General features: G+C 40.9%; 1 protein-coding gene across 4 annotated transcripts in view; it reads left to right on the plus strand.

The window, feature by feature from the left end:
• smad4b (SMAD family member 4b) overlaps positions 1–21,364 on the plus strand; it is a 179,902-nt gene that overhangs the window by 134,393 nt on the left and 24,145 nt on the right. For all 4 annotated transcript variants that reach the window (XM_069923907.1, XM_069923908.1, XM_069923905.1 and 1 more), the window contains exon 11: positions 4,907–5,045. In XM_069923907.1, the coding sequence (XP_069780008.1) occupies positions 4,907–5,045 (139 nt within the window). The remainder of the gene's footprint in view (positions 1–4,906; positions 5,046–21,364) is intronic.

A 21,364-nucleotide genomic window follows, 5' to 3' on the forward strand; every position in this document is an offset into this window, starting at 1 on the left:
AGCCTTCCTGATTTCTTTTTTGTTGTTTTAATTTTGCTTTTTTTAAATACTTCTCAAGTACCTAATTTGCTCCATGTTTCCCATGTCTCATTTTGAACCAGATCCCCAATATCCCTCGAAAACCAAAGTTCCCTATGCCTGCTAACCTTGCCTTTAATCCTGACAGGAACATACACACTCTTGATACGAACCCAGAGGACCCCAAAACCCAGCAGCAATAGATATTCACCAAGACAAATGGTTCCTTAAACAAAAGTTGCTTATAATTATCTTTAATCATGAAAATAGAATCAAACTTTAACTTAACTAACCCAATTTAACCCCCTTCTAATTCTAAGCGCACGTGTGTGTAAGTTCAGAAAAGTTCTTTGGTTCACAGTCCAATCTCACTTCTCGTTCCTCCAAGTTTACTGATTACAGGCAATTCTTATACTGTGCACAGAATTTAACATTTATAAAGTTCACCAGGCTTTGGTGCTTGAATGGTAAATAGTTACCGCTCAGTAAGGTTCTTGTTGGTTTTCAGAGAGAGATTTGTTGTTCCTTTTTAATCAGCCACTTCAGTGTCTTGCTGACGAAACTTGCCCCTTCAGGATTCTCCAGATGATAACCATTCTTTCAGGTCACCACCGAGTTCCTTTTTGTTTCTCTTATTTTCCAAGTGAAACATTAGACAGCCAGTCCTCTCCTCTTGAATGAACCACAAGTGCTTTGACCAAGCCATCTTCCAAAATGGGGCTTTCCAAAGCTTGCCAGCTTGACCTGATCCAGTCCCAGTTGCTTCTGCTGGCTGTAACACGGTGGAAGTGATCTGTGTGTGTGTGTGTGTGTGTGTGTGTGTGTGTGTGTCTGTCTGTCTGTCTGTCTGTCTGTCTCTCTCTCTCTCTCTCTCTCTCCCTGAGAGAAAGCCTCTTTGACTCTCTCTGCTCGCAAAACCACATGACTCTCTTAGAACAACAAGTCCTCTTCCAGACAATCTGCGGCTCCAACAAGATCTTTCATCTGTGGCCTTTTGTAAACAACAATCCATTAGTGAAGTCCCTTGAGCACCCTTCAAAGCTCTTGCAAAAGTTGTGGAGCTGATATGGCTAGCATGGGGCAGAGCTCCAGTATTTTAAATGAGATCTGTTTTAAAGTGTTTGCATGTAACCTACTGTAGCAAACCTTCCCAATTTATCTCCCAAAAACATTTCTATATACTCTTTCACACTCTGTACTCTCAAAATTTCACTTTTTAAAAATATTTTATTTTAATTTTTATGGACGTAAAATTCAAACAAACCATATATTTCTTTTCAACATTTATGTAATATAAAGTCTGTATTTATCCTCTCATCCCACTTCCCCCCCACCTTCGTACAACTGAAAGTTCAGTCAATTAAATTACATTGATACAATTTAAAAAAAAGTAAAAAAAACACCTCAATGTAACTGAAAGAAACACATCATCTGCGTTATGTCCCACTTATTTCTTCACATTCATTTCCCTTCTAGGTTGGATTGCTACTGTACCCCTATTTCGAAGTGGGTGGGGGGAGAACAAATCAATCTAGGTGCCAATATTTTTTAAGTAGGGCTGCCACACCTTAACGAATGTGTCATGTTTCTTCCTTAGATTGTATGTGATTTTCTCCAGGGAAACGCAATTATGCATTTCCATATTCCATCGTGTATTTAGTTGAGAGTCGAACTTCCATAAAACTGCTATACACTTCCTGGTTACTGCCAAGGCAACCTTCACGAACAAAATTTGGTATTTGAACAGTCTAAAACTCATGTCCCCAATGTCTCCCAGAAGGTACACTGCTAGATCTTGTGGAAAATCCATTTTTGTAATTTTTTTTAGAATGTCCCCAGGTCTTCCCAGAAAGATTTTACCTTCGTACGTAGCCAGGGGGAGTGGACAAACGTTCCAACCTCCATACCACACCTAGAGCACATTTCTGAAATTTCTGGCTTTATGTAATTTTTGTGGTGTGAGGTACAACTGATGCAAGAAACAGGTCTTACCACGACTCTTCATTGGTTGTGGTACCCAAGTCTGACTCCCTCAACCTGTGCAAGCCTGGCTTTGGGCCCTCACTTTGGAATTTGTAATATATCTTCGAGATATATTTATACACATAACCCTGTCGAATTAGAATCTCCACAGTACTATATCTATGATAGTCCCAATTTTTCCCTTAAGAAAGATCTTATTTGCAGGTAGCAGAAGAATGTTTTATCAGACAAATCTTATTTGTTCCTCAACTGCTTGAATGACATGCGCTGCCTTTGCTTGTAACAATCCTTGATGCACCTGATCCCCTTCTGGCACCAGGTGTCCAGAATTTTATTACCCAGAGTCAAGGGTATTAAGTTGTTCTAAGTCAAAGGCGATTTGGGAGATAACCCCACCTTTCATCCAATAAATTGATTTATTGTTTGCCACATCTGAAGTACATGCTTTAGAATGGGGTTATCCGTTTTCCTTGAAATTGATTTAGTGTCCTATTTGTATATAAACTCCCCTGTTATCTTTTCACCTTCCACATGTAGTCCAATTTGTTCCCAGGAGAGGTGGCGGCAGGGGCCGGGGGAGGAGAAACTCCCTCAAAGAATAAGGTGATAAACCTTACCTGGGCTGCTTAGTAATATTTTTTGAAATCAGGTAATTTTAAACCCCCAAAATTATAGTTCCACATCAATTTTTCCATGGAGCTTCTAATCACTTTATCGTTCCACAGGAACCTCCTGACATTGAGTGCTGTAAAAAAGCCCTGTGGCAATGAAATGAGTAACAATTGAAAATGATACTGGAACCTTGGCATCACCTTCATTCTGATACAGTTAACTCTGCCCACCAGCGTTATGGCAAAGTCCTCCATCTAGCAAGGTCCTCCTCAATCTACCAGAGCAAAGGGAGCTAATTAAATTTATATAAATTGCACAAATCCTTGTCCACTTTTATCCTCTGTTATTTAATGCCTTCTTGCACCCATTTAAATCAACTTCTCTGTTGATATTGTTTATAATCCCCATTTGTCAAAGACATAGTATTACTTTTGACCAGATTTCATTTATACCCTGAGATCTTCTCATACTCCTCTAGTGTGGTCCTCACCTTGGCCAATATACCCTTAGGGTCTGTCAAATATGCTAACTCATCAGCAAAGGTTGATCTTGTGTTCCACCTGACCCACCCTGAACTTCTTTATGTCTGGATCCTGCCAAGTGGCTTCCATTAGTAGCTCAATTGCAAGTACAAACAACACTGGGGACAATGGATAATCCTGCCAACTGGATCTGCTCAAAGAAAACACTGGAGACCTGCCAATTTGTAATAATTTTTGCTTGGAGTTTCATAGTGTCCTCACCCAATTAATAAGTGTTTGACCCAATCCAAATTTCTTCAGTACCATGAACAAAAAGTTCCATTCCGATCTGTCAAAGGCCTTTTCCGCATCCAAAGCTACGGCCACTCCTGGATCGACCCCCAACTGTGCCAGATTTACTATATTAAGCAATCTAGCTATGTTGTTTGCTGATTGTTATCTTTCTATAAATTTAGCTTGGTCTGGATTTGTTAGTTTCGGCAGATATTCTGCCAGTCTATTGGTCAATGTCTGCAATGATTTTATAATCTGTGTTTAATAACAAGATGGGTCTATACGAAGTGGGATTCAATGGGTCCCTGCCTTTTTTTGGATTCACCATGATTATTGATATAGAGAAAGACTCCAGGAGACTGTGTGTCTCCGCTGCTTGGTCCACCCCCTTCATAAGAAGGGGCATTAAAACATCTTAACTCTTTATAAAATTCAGTGGGGAAACAATGGTGATGTACCATCCTGCATAGGGCTCAGGATCCATGCTCAGATTTCACTTTTCAAGGTCCTCCACTTAACTCTCACATCCTTGCTTGAAAACGACTTGTCCCATTCCATGCATTCTAGTTCCTTTCTCATTTTCTCAGAATTTGCCTTTCTCCAATTTGGAATCTCAACCAGATGCCCAGACCTATTCTCCTCTATAATTAACAAAACTAATGGCATTATGATCTCTGGACCCAAATTGTTCCCTTACACTTACTACACTTACGACCTGTTCTGTCTCATTCCCCAGTAGGAGATCCAGTATTGCATTCTCTCTAGTTGGTACCTCTATATATTGATTTTTAAAACTTTCCTGAACATATTTGACAAACTCCATCCAGCTCTTTTACTGTATGGGAGTCCCAGTCAATATGTGGAAAATTAAAATTCTCTACTGGCACAACCTTGTGTTTCCTGCAGCTGTCTCCTATCTCTCTGCAGATTTGCTCCTCCAATTTTAGTTAACTATTGGGCTGTCTATAATACAGTCTCAATAGATGAGCCATCTGGTCTGTCCTGCCTGAGCACAGCTGTGATATTTTCCCTGCTGAGCAATGCCACTCCTCCCCCTTTCACCTCTTTTTCCCCCCTCCCCCCACAACCGTTTTAATGTGTTTAAAGCAATGAAAGCCCAAAACATTGAAAAACCTGCAATTAACAGCTTGTATTATTATGATAATATTGAATATCAACCATTTTGGTCCCAAAAGACCACACCCATCCCAGCCATTTTCCCGTCATCTGAAATATGGAGTAGGTCTTTAAGTTTGCCTATTTGATGAGTTCTAATTGAGCTCTGTTGTGGATGAACCAAGTTTTTTTCAGAAGGTAAAGCTTGTCATTCCGAGTCTCTCTTTGCTTTGAGCTGTTTATATTGTAACTTGCATAATATCAGTTTCAAAATATGAACCTTTTGGAGTACACTCCTGGAAAAGTCAATCTACCCCTTTTCTCCCAGAAAAGTCAATCTACCCCTTTGCAATACATTAAAAGTTTTAAACTATTTCATTTGGATGTATAGTTGTTTTAGAATCCATTCTTTTGTGTTTCAGGTGTTTGATTTGCGTCAGTGCCACCGTCAGATGCAACAACAGGCGGCAACTGCTCAGGCTGCAGCTGCTGCCCAGGCTGCAGCAGTTGCTGGAAACATTCCAGGACCAGGTTCAGTGGGAGGTATTGCCCCAGCTATTAGTAAGTTATCATGCCAGTTGGCATTTATGAGTTTTCCACAAAATGTACACCTGTTCTTTGAGCCCTTTTTGAGCCATTCCTTTGTTATTGAAGTATTTTAATTTTTTATCAATATTATTTATATAGTTTTATGAAATTATGAAGGACTTGGATAGGATAGATGATAGATGGTCTTTTTCTCAAGATAGAAGAGTTCAGAGCCAGACAGGAGAAAATACTCTGACAAGTTTTTCATACATGGTGGTGGTTACATAGAACAGGCTACCAGAGAAGGTAGTGGAGGTAGAAACTATTACAATGTTTAAAAGACATTTTGATAGGAATGGTGTAGAGGGATAAGACCTAATGTAGGCAAATGGGTTAATATAAATGGGTATAATAGTTCAAATGGGCCGATAGAGCCATATCTGCAGTAAAATTTATTAATATTCTCTGCAGGTCACTAGAGTTCAGATCAGCCATTGTTTTGGGAGAATGCAAGTACGATTAGCTTGGTGGTTAACCCAACACTGTTACAGTGTCAGCGATGTCGACCAGGGTTCAAATCCTGTGCAATCTGTAAGGAGTTTGTATATTCTATCCGTGTCTGCATGGGGTTTCCCCAGGAGATCTGGTTTCCTCTCATCATTCAAAAGGTACCCGGGATTGTAGGTCATTTAGGTGTAATTTGGTGGTATGGACATGTGGCCCTAAAGGGCCTGTTACCATGCTGTATGTTTTAAAAAAAAGTATTGATGGCATGTTCTGTTTTACTCAAATTTGTGTTGCTCAGTTTTGTATATTAACCTGGATTATGCTGGACTTGGCCTGGGCACTTCATCCACCTATTGTAGGATTCCATGTACATTCCCTGTACATTCCCTGTACAGCTGCACAATTCTCAAAGTTCCAATAGCCTGACTGTTATGTCCATTCACCAAAGTGCAGAGATGACACAGTCATAGACAACAGTAACTAAGGTCCTATTCACAACCCATCGTAATGTTTAAAAAGAGTTGGAAAACAGAAATAGTTTTTAAAAGAAAAATAAATGCATATGAAGCTGTCTTTAGTATATAAATTTAAAATGTTTGATAGTTAAAATGAAATTAAACTACAATTCTTTTACCCAAAGGTTAGCATCCCACTCAAATGAAAGTGCATCTGGCCTCTCGGTTCAGTATGTTCTGACTTGTCAAAAAAGTCAGGTGATGGTTAAGGAGGCTACCTCTAACTTCTGATGCTTTCTGTGCTCTAATGTGTAAATGTGAAAGTCTGGAACGTTCTGGCATATACGCACCACTGACTCACCAGCTAGCTGTTAATTGATCCTGCTCAGTGTTAATATCTTGGTTATAGACTCCCTGAATGATGAATGGTGCAAGAAAAAAGTGGAGACCCTTTTGGTTAACCTCCATTGCTTGATTACACTTGGCAAATAATTAACACATTGTTAATGTTTCACCCAGTAAACATGATGTTATTAATGTTTAATCTAGTGATCTTGCTTTAGCTATTCTTTGAAATAGAAACACATAGAAATGCTGGAGGAACTCGGCCAGTCTCACAACATTCATTGGAGGTACAGATACTGTACATATCGATGTTTCTGGCCTGAGCCCTTTCCTGTTTCTGCAGACTTCCATGTTTCACTCTTGGCTATTCTTTCTGTCCACTATAGAGTGTGTCTGTTCATTCTATTCTACAAGTACCAAATGTTGATTGAGAGAGAAATGTTCAAGATTCTTTTATTGTATGTAATAGAACAGAGAAAGTAACATTACAGAAAATTTCCTTTGTAAGGCAGACAAACATTCGCCATCAGAAATTCCCCAGCGCTCCTTGTTGTCAGAGAAAGGAATGCAAAAAAGGAGTTGTTTCTTCTCCCCCTCCTTCTCTTGAGTCACTAAATATCCATAGATTTGCCTTCAGTGCTTCTGCAGCCACAAGCCTTCAGTCCAAATGATCAGCAACTCAAGCTCCAGATCCAAAACTCTGACACGATCAGGAAGCCCTCAGCGCCTTCAGCACCTTTTCGCATGTTGATATCTGCTAGGACATTGCTCATGTATACCAGCATTGATTTGCATCCTTTCTCCCTGACAACTAGAATCACGCTCATTTTACCTCCTATCCTGTACACCTCGATGTCTATTCTTTTAAACCAGAAGCGTTAATGTTTATTTTAGGTACTGGAAGTTGAGTAGGCAGGGAGAGGAGTGTGGTGGATGAGGGGTACAGTTAGTTTGTTGCTGTGATGTCCCAATCCAATGGTGTATCTTTTAATAATCTGTCCTATGCATTTTTTAAATCAGCAATTGGGTCTGATCTGTATCTTATTATGACACTGCTAAATTGCATCCATCTGTATGGTGTTGCACTGCATCTCACTGATTTTCCCCTTAGATGTGTACTGAGCTTCTACTCCCAAGATCATTGTTCTTAAATGGGGAGGACACTGATCATGGATCATGAAAGCCTAAGCCTAATGCATGCTTGCACAGTGTCCAGGCAAATTTGTAGCAGTTTCCAAAATTTTGGACAAATCTCTCAAGTTAAGGTGCCACACTGTTGCTCCTTTTATCTTTGCTTTTTTGGTTTGTCTTTTATTTAACTACAGGTACTACGTTTGTGTGCCAAAACACAATTGAGAAGTTTGTTTTTAGAGAAACTTGACTTTTGGTTAGGGTGTGATATGGAGTAGATGTCTTTATCACAGCTTTATAACTTCAGTGTACTTTTCCCTGTCTACATTTTTAAAACTTTCAAAGTGCTGTTGATTTGCATATTCTCTGTTTGAAATGGATACAAGAGCTGGAAAGGTTGGTAAAAGTGAAAAAAATGGAAAGAAACAAGGAACTCCAACTAATCTACAGGCAAATCCAATTACTGAGGGTTCCCCCAAAGTAATTGAGTAAATCAAAGAATTTATCAATGCAGGATTTAAACCTTTAGATTAACGATTAGGTATGATTAAAATGGAGGTTTTCAAACTTTTTCTTTCCACCCACATACCACCTTAAGCAATCCTTTACTAATCACAGAGCACCTATGGCATAAGGAATACTTAAAGTGGTATGTGAGTGGAAAGAAAAAGGCTGAGAACCACTGGTCTAAATGATAGGCTTTTGGCACTTGAAAATTGACTTGCACAGGTCTGTTGTTCTACAGAAGAACAAGCTGAATGCTTGACCTCAGTAGAATCTACTTTAAAGGATCTGAGCAACCGTGTTTTCCACCTGGAAGCAAACAACAAGAGACTAACGGCGAGAATTATTGATTTGGAAAGGCGAAATAGGCGACAGAACCTGTGTGTTATAGGCTTGGCTGAAGATACTGAAACTGGGATACTTACTAAATTTTACTCTGATTTGTTGATAACGGTGTTTGGGGATGAGATGTTTCTGACCCCACTGGAGCTTGACAGCACATCGTTCATAATTACTTAAGCCCAAATGGGGACAAAAACCAAAACCACACTCAGTGATTATATGCTTACATCGCTATCAAATGAAGGACCTGCTGATCTGTGAAGCCCATTGTAAAGGTACACTACAATACAATTTAGAGTGGTGGAAGATTAGCCTCCTGAAGTCATGAAACAGTGGGCCTTCTGCAGAGAAATTATGACAGAGTTATACAAGAATAACCCTTGAAAATTTAAATTTTAGGTCTGATTTTATTACATGGGTTAAATTATTGTGCTTTTGGCCATCCACAACAATTCTTTCAAAATTATAACAATCTCAGCCTTTCAATCTCCAGTGTGACATTCATTAAGGATGCCTATTAAGTCCTATATTGATCTGGCGATGGAACCATTGGTGAGTGTAAGGACATCTTGGGAATATGGAGGAAAGGGATTGAACATAAGGTCTCCCTTTATGCAAATGATCTTTTACTTTTCATCTGGGATTCAGTTGCCTCCCTCCCCCATATGATATCATTACTTTAACAATTCAGTCAATTTTGAGGATATAAGATGATTTTGCATAAAAGTGAACTTCTTCCATTGAATTCTTCTGCAGCATTGTCTGATGGTTCTCCTTTTAAGATTGTTAAAAGTCAATTTACCTACCTTGGTATTACAATGACAAAGAATCATAAACCTCTTTTTAAGGACAATTATCTTGCTACGCTTTAACAAGTGAAGCATTCTTTGACCTAATAGTCACCTTTGTCTACAACTTTAGTTGGCCATATAAATTCTGTTAAAATGAATTTTATATATAAATGTTTATATCTTTTTCAATCTGTTCCAATTTATTTTTGTTCCCATGTAGTCGCACGCTACTTGGAAGAAAGACACACACGCACGCACGCACGCACGCACACACACACACACACGAGTGTAGTCAGGTTTAGCTCTGGTTTTTTGGGAGTTCAAGTCTGACTTTTATAACGTTCGCGTTCCCGCCGTTTCCCCCTTTTGGTGATGTAACGGCCCGCATAACAAAAGCGCGTGGGTACATTCCTACACAACAATACCTTCTCCTAGACCAAACTGGATTTATCAAAAAAAGACGCACAACAGACAATATTTGTAAATTTATTAACTTAATTCATGCAGTAGAAGGGAATAAAGCGCCAACAGAAGCAGTTGCTTTAGACGCAGAGAAGGCCTTTGACAGAGTAGAATGGAATTATTTGTTCAAAGTATTGCAAAAATTCAGTTTACCGGAGAAGTATATTAATTGGATTAAAGCATTATATAAGGGACCATTAGCGAAAGTGACAGTAAATGGACATGTATCAAAGCAATTTAACTTAAGCAGGTCAACACGGCAGGGGTGCCCACTGTCACCTTTATTGTTTGCGTTAGCTATAGAACCACTAGCAGAATTGATAAGAACAGAAAATAATATAAAAGGGATAAAAATAAAAGACAAGGAATATAAAATCAGTTTATTTGCGGATGATGTTATAGTATACTTAACAGAACCAGAACTATCAATAAAAGAATTATATAAGAAATTGAAGGAATATGGAGAAGTGTCGGGTTACAAGATCAACGTAAATAAAAGTGAAGCAATGCCTATGAATAATGTGGATTTCTCAAAATTTAAGAAGGAATCACCATTTAGATGGCAAATGCAAGCAATAAGATACCTAGGTGTACAAATAAATAAAAATCTCGGCCAACTATATGAACTCAATTATTATCCACTAATGAAAAAATTACAGGACGATTTAGAGCATTGGAAAGATTTACCACTAACACTAATAGGAAGGATAAACTATTAAAATGAACATTTTTCCAAGGATATTATACCTATTTCAGGCATTGCCAATACAACTGACAGAGAAATTCTTCAAGGAGTTAAAGAAAATAATAAGGAAATTTTTATGGAAAGGGGGGAAACCGAGGATAGCACGAGATAAATTAACAGAATGGTATAAACAAGGAGGCTTACAACTGCCAAACTTTAAAAATTATTATAGAGCCGCACAATTAAGATACCTATCAGATTTTTATCAAACAAGGGAAAAGCCAGATTGGACCAGATTAGAATTAGATAAAATAGGGGAAAAGATACCTGAACACATATTATATAAATGGGATGAAAAATTGGTACAATATAGAAGTTCTCCAGTATTACATCATCTACTCAATATTTGGAAGAAGGTTCATGTAGAAGGAAATAAAACAAATTATCAATTATCAAAACTAATATTGACGCAAAACAAGTTACTCCCTTTTACAATAGATAACCTTTCTTTTAGAGAATAGGAGAAAAAAGGGATTAAAAGAATAGAAAATTGTTTTTCAGGAAATAGATTATTATCCTTTGAACAAATGAAAGATAAATACAATATAACTCAAGATACAGCGCTGGCATATTACCAATTGAGATCCTACTTGAAGGATAAATTAGGAAGCAGTTTGAGTTTGCCAGAGGGAAGTAACTTTGAATATGTGATTACAGATACAATGATAATCAAAAGATTTATAACAAATATGTATATTAAACTGCAAGAAAAGGAGAATGAGGAAACAAATGGTAAAACTAAACAAAAATGGGAACAAGATTTAAATATAAAGATAAAAAAGGAAACATGGGAGAAGTTATGCTCTGGAACGATGAGAAATACAATAAATACGAGGTTACCAATGATACAATATAACTGGATACACAGGCTATACATTACACCTCAAAAGTTAAATAAATGGGACTCAACAGTATCTGATAGATGTTTTCGTTGTAAAAAAGAAATGGGAACAACAATTCATGCAATCTGGACATGTGAGAAAGTAGAAAAATTTTGGGAAGATCTAAATCAGATATTAAATAAAATAACAGAAAACAATATACCAAAGAATCCAGAGATCTTCCTCCTAAGTAATATAAAAAACAAAGAATTTGGAATTGATTTGGAGGATGCACAAAAAAGATTTGTTAAGATAGCTCTAGCCGTAGCAAAAAAATGTATTATGTCAACCTGGAAATTGGAAGATAATTTGAAAATATAACAATGGTATATAGAAATGAATAAATGTATTCCATTAGAAAAAATAACATATAGTTTAAGAAATAATATTGAAATATTCGAACAAATATGGGAGCCTTACATGAAACACAATAGCGAAAACCTTCCGGGGACAATCACTACCTAAGTTAACGGAAGGAAAAGGAAATGAAAAGAATGGACTCAGTGGAATTTCTGGTGTATTTTTATTGAATGACAACATTGTCTGACTGGTTTAATGTATCCTAGATTTTGTACCTTAAATGGACGGGAGGGAGGAGGTAGGGAGGGTGGGATGGGAGGAGGTGGGGGGGGGGGAAGAAAATGGCACTGTATATGTGTGAAAAGGGAAGAGTGTATATCATGGTTAATATGATTTATGGTGTGAAAAATAAAAAATTGAAAAAAAAACCTTCTCCTTGCACACTGTTCCTGTCTGTTGGCTATGCATTTTGGGGTTGCTGGCCCTTATACTGCCTTAGCCACTTGTCCAGCGGTTCGCTTGCTGGGGCCAATGCTGCAATGCGGTCTGCTGGCTTTTGGTGGTGCTTACCATCCAGAGTGCTGTCCTGATTGCCATAGTAGAGGGCTGCTACATGACCCCTCTCTCCCCAGAATCGGTGGTATTGTCAATGGTCCCCTGAGGCAATGTCTCTGGAGTTATTGCTGGCCTGGTTCTTTTGTGTGGTGCGGGCATTTAGACTGGCCGTGCTGGGTCCATATGCCGGCTTTAATGTGTCCGTGGTGAAAACTTCCATCTTGCCTCCAACCTCCAGCTCAAACGTGGCTCGATTGTTACAGATGACTTAGAACGGACCATCGTAGAGCCTCTGCAGCAATGGACGGTGTGGACCCTTGCAAATGAAAACATACTCACAGGTCTTTGGGTACGTTGGTCCTCGCATGTCCATGTCTGGCAGGTGGAGTCAGGGCCAGGTTGCCGACTCTTTCCCATAGTTTATTAGGAGTGCTGCTGCGTTATCCTGCTGTCCACCTGGACACAATACAAATTCCTCCAGGTCCACCAGTGGAGCTTAGTAGACGAGTGCAGTCAAAGAGGTGTTGAGGTCCTCCTTGGGTGCCGTGCAGATACCCAGCAGTGCCCATGGTAGCTCATATACCCAGTTAGGTCCTTGCAGTCTGGTCATGAGTGCAGCCTTAAGGTGCCTGTGGAAACGCTCCACCAGCCCATTTGACTGTGCGCGATAAGCTGTTATTTGGGGCGGCTGGATGCCCAACAGGCTGGCGAGGTCGGACCAAAGGCTGGAGATGAACTGGCCCCCTCTGTCCGATGTAATGCAGGATGGTGTCCCGAACCGTGCGACCCAGGAGGAGAAGAGGGCTCAGGCATACAATGTGATATATGTGTCCGCCAGCGGGACTGCTTCTGGCCACCTGGTGAAGCGGTTAACCATAGCGGAAACCCTGAGATACTGGTGGGGGTCCCACTACGTCCATGTGGACATGGTCGAATCTTCGCTCCGTGGGCTCGAAATGTTGTGGTGTGATCTTGGTTAGCTGCTGCACCTTAGCTGTTTGGCACTGCGTGTACGCCTTCGCCCATCCACTGACTTGTTTTTGTAATCTATGCCATACATATTTGCTGGCCACCAGATGAACTGTGGTGAGCCAGACCATGGATGGAATCTAATACCTGCCATCTCCAAGCCGTTGGGTCAATAGGTCTGACCTGGCTGGTGGCCGCACTGCACAGGAGGGTGGTGTTACCGGCGCCGACTGGGATGTCCTGGAACTGCAGTCCCGATGTGGCTGTACAGTACTGCGGCATCTCCGCATTGTCTTGCTGTGCCTTTGCCACTGCCACGAAATCTACTCCCTTCAATAGCGTGTGGATAGTCTGTCTGGACAGTGCATCAGCCACCACATTATCCTTGCTGGAGATGTGCCTTGCATCTGTGGTGGACTTAGAGATGTAAGACAGGTGACGTTGCTGGAGGGCTGACCAGGGGTCCGAGATCTTGGCCAAGGTGAAAGTCAGGGGCTTGTGGTCTGCGAAGGTCATAAAAGTCCTGCCCTCGAGGAAGTACCTGAAATGACAGATGAGCAAGTATAATGCTGATGTTTGCTGAAGAAAGCCAGGGCCGCCAACTCCCTTTGATCTGCTGCTCCAGAACTCCGCTGATCACCGTTCCTAAGATGTCCACCGTCAGGCCCGTTGGAGCGTCTGCCCTGGGGTGTCCCAAAAGAGCGTCACCTGCCAGGGCTTCCTTGGCTTTCACGAAAGCCTTTGCTGACTCCTTGTCCCATGTTATAACCTTTGCCTTGCCTGCCATCAGGGTGATCAAAGATCGCATGATTCGGGCAGCCGCGGGGATTAACCTGTGTTAGAAGTTGATCATCCCCACAATCTCCTGTAGTCCCCTGGTCGTCCTGGGCCTAGGAAACACGGATGGTCTCCACCCCTTCCTTGGGTATCCTATGGAAGTCGATGGCCTCCAACCAGAACTAGCATTTGGCTGGGTTGATCGTCAGTCCGAATTTGCTCAGCTGAGTGTGTGCACAGTGTTCTTGTCGGTCCCAGCTCACCACGAGGATGTCGTCCAAGTAGACGAAGGTGCCATCCAGGTATCGGCCCATTGTGTACTTCAGCCGCTGGAAGGTCTGTGTGACGTTCTTCAACCTGAACGTCATACGCAGGAATTTGAACACACTGAATTGAGGATATCATCGGGGTGTACCAGGGTCTTATGATATTCCTACACGAGGTCCACTTTGGAAAACAACTTTATCCAGTGCAGGTTGGCCGCAAAGTCCTGGATGGGTATTGATCTGGCTTTGTGACCTCATTGAAACAACAGTAGTCACCACACAATCTCCAACCTCCCAGTGGCTTTGGGCACTGTGCAGGAGAAAAGCCCATGGGCAGTCTGACCACTGTACTATGTCAAGCTCTTCCAATTTCTTGAACTCCTCCTTCGCCAGCTGGAGCTTCTCTAGGGGAAGATGTCTTGCGCTTGCGTGGAGTGGTGGGCCTTGGGTAAGATGTGATGTTCTACTCTGTGCTGGGGGAAGGTTTGGAAAGTCTTTGCATGGACCAGTCTCTGACCCTTAAGGTCCATGAGCAGGCTGTGGGCGCACAGGAAGCCTGCCCTCAGGAGTGGCTGTTCCACTGCGGCCAGTGTGAACACCCATGAGAAGAGGCTGCCTCCCAACTGGAGTTGGAACTTGAGTGTACCAAAAGTCCTGATCATGCTGTTGTTGGCAGCCCTTGGCATGGGGCCTGCCTGTCTGTTTCTGGTGTCCTGTTCCAAGCAGAGTGCTGACCTTTGTTCCTGTGTCCATGAGGAATCACTCTCCAGACTGGCGGTCCCACACATACAAGAGGCTATCTTGTTGGCAAGCTGCGGTGGCCATTAGCACAGGCTGGCCCCAGCATTTCCCTAGGGCGTGTATGGCGGTCTGCCTCGGCAGGCTCCGGAACCCCATCTCTGTTGGTAGAAAAACCACTGGTCGTTGGGATCACCTCCTCTGTGGGGCTATTGTTCCTTTGGCGGATCTGGATGGGTCTGGCTGCTGAGTATAGCGATGAGCCTGAGTGGAGCAGACATGCCCCTCTCTCGTGACGTGAGAGCCCGAAGGACTTGATTAGTAAGTCCTTGATGGCAGTGTAGGTTCCTTCTGATGGGGGCTCTTGGATGAAGTTGGCCATCTGGCTAGCCATGTCTTTGGTCCAGGGCACTCATCACGTGTTAATACTGGGTGGACTTTGCTATGATCTGCCTCAGCCTGGTCAAACCACATATGTGACTGATTCATTCAGAAGGTTGGCAGCTTGAGGTTGACTATGTGGAGTGCTGCTGGCTCACTCATCATTGGGTTTAGATGCTGTCTAAACCGTAAGGGTCACCAATTTGTAGCCGTGCGCTACTCAGAAGAAAGACACACACCACGAGTGTAGTCAGGTATAGTTCTGGTTTATTGGAGGCTCAAGCCTGACTTTTATACTGTTCACGTTCCTGCCATTTTTCCCTTTTGCTGATATAATGGCCCGCATAATAAAAGCGCGTTTCCTGTCCACGGGTACATTTCAACATAACAATATCTTTTTCCCCACGCGCTGTCCCTGTCTTTTCGCTGTGCAGCGGGGCTAGTGCCATTTTGGCATTGCTGGCCCTGATGCTGCCTTAGCTGTTCATCCGCCAGTTCGCTTGCGGGGGCCAGTGCCGCTGTGCGGTCTACTGTCTTTTGGTTGTGCTCGCTGCCCAGAGCGCCGGCCTGATTGCTGCAGTGGCGGGCCACTACACCTAGTTTTTTGACTTGCCCTGGCTATATTGTCTTACATGTGGAAGGGTAAACATCCTCGCATTAATAAGATCTAAGAGAGATGGTGGAATGGCTCTGCCTAACTTTAGATTTTACTATTGGACAGTCAATATACAAAGTCTTAGTTTTGTTCCTGCTCCGTTGCCTCTCTTTTGGTGAGGTATGTGATTTTACTTAAATGCTGCCACACCTACTCATGATCAGTGGTTGTGTGACATCATGCCTTGTTTGAATGTGGAAAAGATTTGTTATTCAGTTGATAATTCAGATACAAGATTTAAGACATTACAGGGTCATTTATGACTCACTTTCTTACTTTATAATTTTATTTTAATGTAACTAAATTGACTGACTCGTATCTTTTCCATTTTCACTTTTTTCTATCTTCATTTTTTTCTTTTATTGCTAATCATATATAGCATCTGGTAACAGGGGGTTTGAGTTTTTCTCCTGTATTTTTTTCCTTGTTTTTTCTATTCCTCTTTCCCTTTTTTCTTTGTTCTTTTCTTTATACTTACTTTATATATAAAATTATAATGTACTTGGAATACCAATTATGGATATGATTTACAACTTGTATATTTTTGATGTACTGATTGTTTTATTAATTTTGTATAAATATCCTTATTTTAGCAAATTGTATTATTTGTTTTTATCAAAATCAATTAATAAAAATTAAAAAGAAACCTCTGCCAATGTTTTCTTCGTTGTTGAAAATGAATAACATGATGATACCCTATCAAAATAGTCTTTGTATCTCTAAACTTCAAATGCTGAGGGTGAATGAGTCATTATCAGTTCTTTGATATTTAGTTGTATATTGTTTCACATGCAGAATTTAATTGAGGGGATAGGACAAAATGACACCTGCAAGGTAGTATTTATTGCCCATGGCATGAGGTCATTAAGAGGCAAGTCGTTGTAATTAAATTGCACATAGGTCAGATTCCTGATGAAGGGCTCAAGCCCAAAATGTTGCTTGCCCTTGGATGCTGTATGACTTGCTGAGTTTTTCCAGCACTTTTGTGTATTGCACAAAAGTCAGACCTGTTAAAGTAGCCTGTTTCCTTCTCGAAAGATATTAACTTGTATATCCTGCCACAAATGCCAAGTGTCCATGAGGTTTGTATGGGACTCAAGTATGGTACTGTCTCTTGGCATTTCTGATGGCCCTGCACAGCTCATACCTGAATTTCCTGCAGGGTTGGGTCTCCTGACTTATTCCTGGCCTTCATTAGTGAATTCACCTCTCTGTTTAGCCATGGTTTCTGGGTGGGTAACATGTGGATTATTCTCTTTGGTTCGCAGTCGTCTCTGCACTTCCTGATGATGTAATTGATGGTAGTGATGTACTCATTTAGGTTGGTTGCTGAGTTGAATACAGACCAGTCTATAGAATCAAGACATTTGTGTAGGATGTCATCAATCACTATATTTCAGTGATGCAAAACTTTTACAACTGAATCCTTGTGTTTCAGCTTCTGCCTGAAGGCATTAGCAGGCAGCACTGACTGTTCTTATATGTCAAAGTGTAAGCATGGGATAGTGCAATAAGCTTTTTTAATTGTTGGGTTGCAGTGGTTGAAGATGTTTGGGCCTCTGGTGGGGTAAGTAATGGGCTGGTGAAACTATGGTACCATGCTCTTGAGGTTGGGATGGTTGAGGTCTATCTTACACTAACTAAACTGTGAATATCTATCTAACTACCTATTGTTCTGGAGCAGTGGGTCTCAACCTTTTTTTTTCTATACCACTTTAAGTAATCCCTATGCCATCAGTGCTCTGTGATTAGTAAGGGATTACTTAAGGTAGTATGTGAGTGGGAAGGGAAGGTTGAGAATCACTGCTCTAGGCCCAAATGTTGCTGAAAAATGGTCATTGGCCCATTTCTGTTGGAATTATGAAAGAGTGCACATAACGAGCAAATGAGGTGCAATTAAAACAGTGATTTTCAAGCTTTTTCTTTCAACTTACATGCCACCTTAAGCAATCCCTTACTAATCATAGAGCACCTATGGCATAGGGAATACTTAAGTGGTACGTGAGTGGAAAGAAAAAGGTTGAGAACCACTGTTCCGGAATAAAATAATGTATATGATTGTAGTTGGTATATCTTACCTGCTGCAGCCAAACCAGTATGTAAGAATTTTGGTGCACATGTTTATAACAACAAACTCATTATCATTAACACAGCTTTGGGTTGTTTCATTTCACAGCTGTTAATGGAGAGTTGGGTAGAGAAATTGGAGTAGTTTTCTCCCGACCAGGGAGAAATAGAAATGATGAAAGGTTTGAATAGACTATATAGGAATATTCTGAAATGTTTTGGCAGTAGTGTTATACTTGAACATCATTGCTTTATCTTCTGTGCTTTATCTGAAAGGGTAGTATAATCAGATTCCATTGGAGCTTTCAAAAGGTGATTTGTCATGCGAATACAATTGATTTTTGTGGTTATGGAGGAAAAAATTCAGGTGCACATAGATTGAAAAGCCTTGTGCTATACAATATTGTGATTTTATTTGTTAGGTTTTTCTGAAAAAATTGCAGTTTTTAAATTCTTTTTGATCTTAATCCACAAATTCAATTTTAAAAATTGAAATGTTGGGATTTGAAATTTTAACCTCTAGCTTGCATGTTCAATATCAAAGAAACACCTGTGTGGAACATATATGAAAAGAAGATCCATAATAACCTGGATTATTGCCCACTTTTCATTTCCTCTTTCTCTGCAAAGAGTTGCTGTTGAAGACTAGTTGGTCAACTTTTTGAATTGAATATTTTTCTGCAGTTTTTTTTCTCTTTGCCATAGTATTTTGTAAGATCAGAATGGGGAACTGAGCTGTGTGATTTAGGATACATTTTATTTTTGCTACATTGCAGTTGTTTGCTCACATAGAAGTCCCCTGAATGGAAATGCACAGCAGAACGTGGAGAATGTTTAGGGGCCATGTGCATGGGGTCTTGAATACGTTTGTCCCACTGAGACAGGGAATAAAAAAGTGAGAGGGTAAAGGATCCATGGTTGACAAGTGAGGTGGAACAACCAGTCAGGAGGAGGAAGGAAGCATACACAAGGTTTAGGAAGCAAAATTCAGGAAGGGTTCATGGGAATAATGTGATATCCAGGAAGGATCTTAAAAAAAGGACTTGGAAGGGAGCATGAGAACACATAGGCAAGTAGGATTAAGGAAAATCCCAATATGTCATACATGTACATGAAGAAAAAGAGAATGACAAGAATGAGGATGGGACCAACTAGGATTAAAGGGGGAACGTACCTGAAGGTAGTGGAGGTCCGAAATGAATGCTTTGCTTCAGTGTTCACTGGGGAAAGGGATCTTGGTGAATATGAGGCCAGTGTAGAGCGACTAATGTGCTGGAACATGTTGAGATTAAGAAAGAGGAAATGATAGATCTTAAAAATATTTGGATAGATAAGTCTTTGGGACTGGTTGCGATATACCCCAGATTATTACAGAAAGGGAGAGAAGAGATTGTTTGGGCATTAGCGATGATGTTTGAGTCCTCCATGGCCACAGGAAAGGTACTGGAGGATTAAAGGATGACAAATATAGTTCCCTAGTTTAAGAAAGATAAGAGGGACAATCTGGGAATTATAGACCACTAAGTCTTGCATCAGAGGTAGGCAAAATATGGGAAAGGATTCTGAAGGCCAGGATTTAATAGCATTTACAGGTCTAGACTTCTCAGAGACAGTTATCATGGCCTTTGTGAGAGCCAGGTTGTGCCTCTCAAATCTAATTGAGGTTTTCAAGGTGACAGGAAATCGATGAAGGTAAGGTAGTGGATGTAGTGTTTATGGATTTTAGTAAGGTGGTCTCATTCAGAAAGTCAGGAGGTATGGTATCCAAGGAACCATGACTGCTTGGATTTGCAATTGGCTTGTCTGCAGAAAGCAGAAGATAGAAGTAGATGGAACACATTCTTTCTGGAGGAGAGCAATAGGTGGAATACTGCATGGATCTGTTCTGGGACCTCTCTTTGTGATCTTTATAAATGATCTGGATCCCCAGTATTGAGGGCCTGATTGCACTCTGTCAGCTACATTGGGCAAGTCAGGTTGTTCTAGAGAGATCCAAGCTCTCTCATGGGAGGAGAACACCAGATGGATGGGAGGATAGAGTGGAACCCAGTACAATAGCAGCATTCAAAAGTCTCTTAGATAGGCACATGGATGACAGTAAAAAAGAGGTTAACGTGTGTGAGGTTTGGAAAAATTAGATTGTTGTGGAGTAGGTTTACAAAGGTCGGCACAACATTTTGGGATGAAGAGCCTGTACTGTGCTGCAACGTTCCATATATTCTTTGGTCAGAATAAAATAAAGATGTGCTTAAAATCTCCTTGAAGACTGAACAACCCCATACATCTCTGGGATTCTTTAGAATATCCACTCAAAAGAGAGAAAAATAATTTTGGGTGGTATTTAGAACATAGAGCACATTCATTGGGTGAATACAGGCTTTGCAATAAGGTGCAGACCACACATCTGCCTACCTCTTGGCACCACCTGCTCTGACTTTGGCCTCATTTGTCATCTGAGAATTCTCAAAACCAGAATGGATTCAAGTCATTCTCAATTCGGAAAAATTGCCTTGGAAGAAAGAAGAGTTAGTGAATTAAGAATTGGAGAAATTTAGTGAGATTCTTAACAAGTTAGATCATATAATTTCACATTTTTACAGTGGAGTTGATTAGTAATAATGCAAAAAAAATCCCATGCTGCTCTTCATAATAGTTGTAGCATTACTCACGTGTTTACATCACTACCACTAAATGTGGTTTAGGACATTGCACTTCGCAATTGTGTGCCATTGAGTTCACCCTTATCGATGGAATAATTTATGGAGGCTCGAGCAACACGTGGTATTTTTTCTGTTCCAAGTATGGACAGCACGGTTAGAGTAACATTGTTACAGAGCCAGAGATCAGGACTGGGATTCGAATCCCACGGAATTTGTACGTTCTCACCATGTTTGCATAGGTTTTTCCTGAGGGCTCCATTTTCCTCCCACTGGTCAGTTGGGTGTAATTGGGCATCATGGGCCAATTTAAATTTAAAATCATCTTGATACTGAAAATGAATATTGTCTCAGAGTTGGCAGAATATTAAGATTAAAACCTAAGAGCAAAACAAATGCAGTACAACTCTGATTATTTGAAATGGTCAGGATAAACATTTTTTTCCAGAGAACTGCTCATTTTTTAAAAACAGCCCAGAACCAACAGCCAATCACTCGTTTCAATGTTTAAACAACAACAAACAACAAGGGCAGGTTTTTTAAGCATTAAAATAATGTTTAATTCTCACCAAATAAATGCTGGCCGCAACGCCGCTGCTGATCACAGAGACCTCCCAATCGTCGCCGCTGATCCCCGGACACTGGAGGTCCCGACGTCTGACTCCGAATCCTCTTCAAGGCCTACACTGGGGAGTCCGGTGTGAATGCGGGGTAGTAGGCCAAGGGGAGGGTATGAAGTCGTTGGCAACTCCAGTATGCCAAGGAATGAAGGAGAGGAGGGGAGGAAACGTCACTGAGCCTGAGGTCCTGCTCCTGCCCGGGAG

Source organism: Narcine bancroftii, chromosome 3, assembly GCF_036971445.1.
Source record: "Narcine bancroftii isolate sNarBan1 chromosome 3, sNarBan1.hap1, whole genome shotgun sequence".
NCBI lineage: Eukaryota > Metazoa > Chordata > Chondrichthyes > Torpediniformes > Narcinidae > Narcine > Narcine bancroftii.